At 41.6% G+C, this 6,783-nt stretch overlaps 1 protein-coding gene across 1 annotated transcript; it reads left to right on the top strand.

Moving 5' to 3' along the window:
* The first annotated feature begins 2,514 nt into the window (after positions 1–2,514).
* Positions 2,515–3,435, top strand: LOC130367062 (olfactory receptor 10G3-like). The gene has a single exon (XM_056569457.1). The coding sequence runs from the start codon at positions 2,515–2,517 to the stop codon at positions 3,433–3,435; it is 921 nt and encodes a 306-aa protein (XP_056425432.1).
* Positions 3,436–6,783: the final 3,348 nt, after the last annotated feature.

Below are 6,783 nucleotides of genomic sequence, written 5' to 3'. Positions count from 1 at the left end.
AGTAGCAGCAACAGTACACAATGCAGGAAAGGTACAGCTATGTAAGGATAGTAGTACTTGTAAGACTCATGGCAATAAACTGTAGTAAACAGGGTAGTAGGGGATCCGCTGGATCTGTGTGGCTGATGACAAGGGCCGTGCCAGGGAGCAGAGTCTAAGGTATCACTGGCAGGCAGCACAGGAGCAAGGTAAGGACACGGAACAATGGGGTCTGGAACTCGGCAAGACAAGCAAACGCTTTCTCTAGTGCGCTAAGGCAACAAAGATCCGGCAAGGAGTTATGGGAGGTACTGAAACTTATAACTGAGGTGCAGGTGTAATAACTAATTAAGGGTGCACTGTCCCTTTAAATCTCAAAGCTCCGGCGCCGGGGCACAGGTGCCGGCGCTGATGAAGCACAAAGGGAGCAGTGGAGAGTAGTGTTGAGCGGCATAGGCCATATTCGAATTCGCGAATATTCGCGAATATATGGACGAATATTCGTCATATATTCGCGAATATTCGCATATTCGTTATATCCTCGTTTTATTTTCGCATATGCGAAACTTCGCGTATGCGAAAATTTACAGGTGTGAAAATAAGCATAAGGTAAAATTCGCATATACGAAAATTCGCATATGCTAATTTTCGCGCGCCAGTCTCACACAGTAGTATTAGAGCCTTCTTTACACCACACAAGCTGGAAGCAGAGAGGGGTGATCATGATCACTGTGATGTGTACTGTGAAGAAAAAAAAAAAAAAAAAAACGAATATTCGTAATTACGAATATATAGCGCTATATTCGCGAAATTCGCGAATTCGCGAATATGCGATATTCGCGAATAATATTCGAATTGCGAATATTCGCGAGCAACACTAGTGGAGAGCGGAGGTGAGTGACGGGCTGGGATTCGCATGCGAGCGCGGGCTGAGGAGGGAGGAGAAGGAAATCGCTCACGGCCAGTGTGTCTGGCCGGTGTGCAGAACGTAACAGTACTGGTAGCATACACAGTACAGTATGGAACATAATGGGGCAGATGCGTCCCCGCTCTAACACTGAACGCTGGAGGCTTGTTCTTACCCCCTGGATGTCCTTATCCCCACGTGGAGCATCATCACTTCCTGCGTCCGCAAACGTCACAAATGTCCTGCCTGAATGAAGAAGGGGGAGTTATGAACCCACACCCCTCCCCTAATCCATATAAGCCCCACTTAGAGGTGCAGGGGGGCTCGGAAACTTTCGCCCCTTGCACAAATACAACCCTAATCTGGCTTAATACTTGTAAAGGTAAATTGGATCATTGGCCTCATGATTTACCCACATTGTTTTTTCATAGAAACTTTTACTAAGCTTTGCTTTCCTTGACCCAGCCCCTTTTCCCAGGTTAAAGGGGTACTCTGGTGCCTAGACATCTTATCCCCTATCCAAAGGATAGGGGATAAGATGCCTGATCGTGGGAGTCACGCCGCTGGGCACCCCGTTTATAATCAGTCCCCAGGGCGGGCGGCATGTGATGTCACGTCCCCGCCCCCGTGTGATGTCACGCTCCGCCCCTCAATGCAAGCCTATGGGAGGGGGCGTGACAGCTATCACGCCCCCTCCCGTAGGCTTGCATTGAGGGGCGCAGCGCGACATCACATGGGGGCTGGAGCATGACGTCACACGCCGCCCGCCCTGTAGTCGCCGGTAATCAGTCCCGGAGCGGACACGATCCGGGGACTGATTACAAAGGGGTGCCGCGTGCAAGATCACGGGGGTCCCCAGTGGAGGGACTCCCGCGATGAGGCATCTTATCCCCTATCCTTTGGATAGGGGATAAGATGTCTAAGCACCGGAGTACCCCTTTAAAACCACTTACTGAAAACAAAGGTCCAACCTTCTCTCCTCAAAGGGTGGGAACTAAAATAAACATTTTAGTCTGGCTTTAACTATAGAAGAATGAACATCTATTTAGATTTGCTTTGCTCTGTAAAAGGGTTTAGGCCTAGTCAGTAAGCCCAGTTTCCAACCATGCTTGCTTCAAGAAAGATAACTAAGTCTTGCCTGCACCATAAAAACAAATCCAACTCGAGTTGCTAGATTTTATCTGAGTTAGATTACGGTGATCCGATTTAGGAGGATTCACACAAGACTATCTCTAGTCCACACATCTCCGGGAGGGAGAATCGTCGTGGCACTCACTACACACTATACAGAAAATCTTATGCACTTATTATTTATTTTATTCCCTAGATTGTGTCTTGACTGTATTAATATTATTCTTTAGGGAGGATATTCCATTAATACTCATGAGTATTACTGCGGGTAATGAGTATACACATATTACTATAAATATGAAGCTACGGTTTATTTTACATGATCATTTGGAGCTTATATCCCTATATCTATTGGATGTATGCTTCCTGTAATTTATTTTGCAATGTGTATTTTAGGGTGATTCTTTTCACATGGATTGTTAGCTGTGAAGATTCCCATGATCCTATGCTCATCTGGTATATTAAAGGTTAGACTTCTGTGACGGGCAGATCATATAATGGATAACACTACATCTGTGATAACTGAATTCATTTTAAGAGGAATTCCATACCCAGTAGAACTGCGTGTGCCCCTTGTTGTACTCTTCTCCTTTATATACATATTCACACTTTTAGGGAACTCTTTCTTGATTGTAGCAGTTAAAGAAACTACCACTCTACATACCCCTATGTATTTCTTCCTTATAAACCTTTCTTTTCTAGATATTTGCCTTTCTTCTGCCATATTACCAAAGTTACTTGGGAATTTCTTTTTTTATAAGATGATTCCATTTAGTGGATGTGCGTGTCAGTTGTACTTTTTCCATTTCTTGGCAAGCTGTGAGTGTTTCTTGTACACTGTCATGGCATATGATCGATATGTGGCCATATGTCGGCCTTTATACTATTCCAACATGATGAGCTGGAGGATAGTTAAGTCTTTTGCCTTTGGATGTTGGTTAACTGCATCTCTTCACTCAATGAATCACACAGTGTTAACTTTTACGCTACCTTACTGTGGTTCCAATGAAATTGACTATTTTTTCTGCGACATTATCCCTATTCTGAAGCTGGCCTGTGCTGATACTACAGTCAACAGGAACATCACTCTAGCCAATATCGGAGCTGTAGCCTTACTCTGTTTTATCCTAATACTGACTTCATATCTCCATATTCTCAATGCAATTCAGAGAATAAACACTGTGAATGCCAGAAAGAAAACATTTTCTACATGTGCTTCTCATATGATTGTAGTATTGTTATTTTATATTCCATGTGTATTTATTTACATGCGGCCATATTCTGGTTCCTCACTGGACAGCACCATAGCTATTTTCTACACACTCATTACGCCACTTTTAAATCCGATTGTCTACAGTTTAAGAAATAAGGAGGTAAAAGTAGTTCTGAAGAAACTAATAAAAAGAATAAGCCTTTAATATTAGAAATAATGGTTACTCAAGGATTTAGGAAAATATACACTACTGTTTCTTGCCACTTTATGTATTTTCCTATTACTGACTGATAATCCAGAATATATGATAATCTAGAACATATCAGGCTTTATGGAAGGCCTGCTAAAGGAATGTTACCAAAATGAATTGTATATTAATAATATATGTAAATTAATGACTGTATAAAAATGTAATAAAGGTTTACAAGAACAAGAGTTGGCTTGATCTTGTCTGTCAAGGGGCCATTGATGGGTTGGAAGATGTGTGACGTGATAAAGTGCCTAAGTAGCAATTGTGCATCAACTAAACTTTCCATTTTTTTGCATTAAAGGATAAAATTAGGTTTTAATATGGCATAGATTTGAAAATTAATCTAATTTAAAAGAATATATATTATTATACCATAATAACTAACACCTTTTATATTATAGAAACATAGAATGTGTCGGCAGATAAGAACCATTTGGCCCATCTAGTCTGCCCAATAATCTGAATCCTATCAATAGTCCCTGTCTCTAGTTCATATAAAGGATAGCCTTATGTTTATCCCGTTTAAACTCCTTCACTGTATTTGCAGCGACCACTTCTGCAGGAAGGCTATTCCATGCATCCACTACTCTCTCAGTAAAGTAATACTTCCTGATATTACTTTTAAACCTTTGCCCCTCTAATTTAAAACGATGTCCTCTTGTGGTAGTTTTTCTTCTTCTAAATATGCAATAATATAAAAAAAATCTTTAAATCTATGACTTGTTAGCAAGTGTTCTGTCAGTAGTCCTTATTGAGCCCCAATAATCTGTCTTTTGTTTACATTTGCAGTTACCATGGGTATGGGTAACAGATTGGCCAGCACGGTCAAATTGAAGCACAGCAGAATAAGAACCTCTCCCATTTTTTATTTTAATAGGGACCCAGAGTTAGAGAAATATCAGACTTGTATGTCACAGCAAGGGCAGTCAATGAGCAGACTGAGGAACTGTCCTTTACATTGACTGTACTTGGCTGTGAAAACCTACAGTCAGGTATATGGCCTGTACCGAGAGCCCATGAGGGTTTGGAAAGCCATAGTAAGGGTTGTATGGACTGTGTGAGCTCTTCAGCCCTTTATGTGTTTTAAATGCCTGTGTGTTGTGAGAGATTGTCTTGTGGCCAGTGAATTGACCTACTATAATTCTTACCTGATCATGCAAACTAAAGGACTGGTGGGATAGGCCAGGACAAGAATGAGGGAGTCTCATACAGGACCTAATCTCTCACTAGCTCTTTAATGCCCTGTTAGAGATACAATAACAATTCAAACACACTTATAAGTTTTAGTTATACCTAGCAACACACTAGGATAATATGAGGGTAATGCAGGTGGTTGGAAATCAAAAAGGTAGCCTATCATGTTATTGTGTTTACTGAGTTTAGATCAGTTACTATTTTAATCATTGTGCTTAGTTATGGTAACATATTTATTTGCTGTAATTAATATATTGTTTATCTACTGAGCTTAGTTCTGGTACTATATTTTTGCTATGCTCTTTTGGTACTCTATTTATTTACTAAAATTAATTCTTTTTTTTTTTCATTATATTATTGCTCTTGATTTTGGTATTGTATTTACTGTGCTTAGTTCTGGTGCCACATTTAATTTTGGTACCAAATTTAATTATTGTGCTTAGTTCTGGTACTGTATTTATGGAGCCTAGTTCTGGCCACATATTTAGAGCGCAACTGTCATGGAAATGATACCCCCCAGACTAATAACATGATAGTATAGATGATGATACGTGTAATGCAGCTGTACTTTTGGCTGCTGTTTATCAGTCTTTTCAGCAGGAAAATAGTTTTATCATGCGGTCAGCAATAAACGGATAGGCATGGCTGGGGATCGTAATACCCTGCCTACGCTACGCCTATCCCCTGTAAGTGAGCGCTGGACCACTGTGTGATTGACACACAGGTCCCCACCCCCCGATGTCCATGATGTGCGGGCCTCCACTGAGCCCATACATATAATGTGCACCTTTATGTTAGATGAAATACAGTGCCCGTACTCCTCTTCTTTCTTCTCATGGTGCCAGAGACGTGCTGCTTCTGCTTTCACTACAGGCAGAGAGCTCGCTCCCTGCCTCTAGCACTGCGCAGGTGCACTGAGCTGGCGGCAGACAACAGAAGCGAACTCACTGCCTGTAGTGAAAGCAGAAGCAGCGCGTCTCCGGCACCATGAGAAGAAAGAAGAGGAGTACGGGCACTGTATTTCATATAACATAAAGGTGCACATTATATGTATAGGCTCAGTGGAGTCACGCCGGTGTGAGGTGAGCATGGGTTCGGAAATCTCACCTCACACCTGCCCGCACATCATGGACATCGGGGGGTGGGAACCTGTGTGTCAATCACACAGTGGTCCAGCGCTCACTTACAGGGGATAGGCATTACGATCCCCAGCCACGCCTATCCAACTGTTGCTGACCGGACGATAAAACTATTTTCTGGCTGATAAAGAGTGATAAACAGCAGCCAAAAGTACAGCTGCATTACACGTATCATCATCTATACTATCATGTTATTAGTCTGGGGGCTATAATTTCCATGACAGTTGCGCTTTAAAGGGGTTACCCACCATAAGGTGATTTCAGTACAAACCTAGCAGACAGTAATGGACATACTTAGAAAGGATCTTGTCTTGGGGCTAAATGGCTATGTTGTGAGATTACCATAACACTGCGGCTAGTTTTTTGTGAACTGGTATTTCCTTTTTGAGTTTTCTTCTTTGACTACAAATCCCATAATTCCTCCCTCCCACACATCAGCCACCCCACACATTGAAACATAAATGAGCTGCATCCATTCAAAAGACCTGTGTTTTTTAATCAGGGTGCCTACAGCTGTTGCATTAGTTACAGATTGATCTCTCTCCCACCAAGCAATCCCTCCACCCATTGAAGCAAACAGGCTCCCTGTCATCAGCTGACTAGTGAATCAGGTCTCGGTCGCATTGCAACCTGGGAAAAATGAAACAACAGTCATTTTGTATGCTGTTAAAAATAAATATTGGAGTGAAAATCACATTAGAATTGTGAGAAAACCGTCACACAGGTACAGACATTATATTATGAACTAAACTAATTTTACAGCCCCTGTAGCATAGTCAAATAAAAAGAAAATCCTGGAATGCCCCTTTAATAACTGTGGTTCGATGTGGTGCCACATTCATTTTGAAAAAAACACAAGAATGGGCACTAACCATGAATTGGAGTGCAAATTCACATGAAAGAACTAGGACAAACCCATTAGAGGAAAGCATCCTGCATAAACAATGCACTCCCAAAATGTATCAAAATA

This window comes from Hyla sarda, chromosome 1 (assembly GCF_029499605.1).
Source record: "Hyla sarda isolate aHylSar1 chromosome 1, aHylSar1.hap1, whole genome shotgun sequence".
Taxonomy (NCBI): Eukaryota; Metazoa; Chordata; class Amphibia; order Anura; family Hylidae; genus Hyla; species Hyla sarda.
Note: the sequence above shows the minus strand (reverse complement) of the source record. Positions and strands in the feature narration are given on the sequence as shown.

Excerpts from the sequence above, each read along its gene's own strand:
- LOC130367062 (XM_056569457.1), top strand. The coding sequence starts at position 2,515 with ATGGATAACACTACATCTGTGATAACTGAATTCATTTTAAGAGGAATT.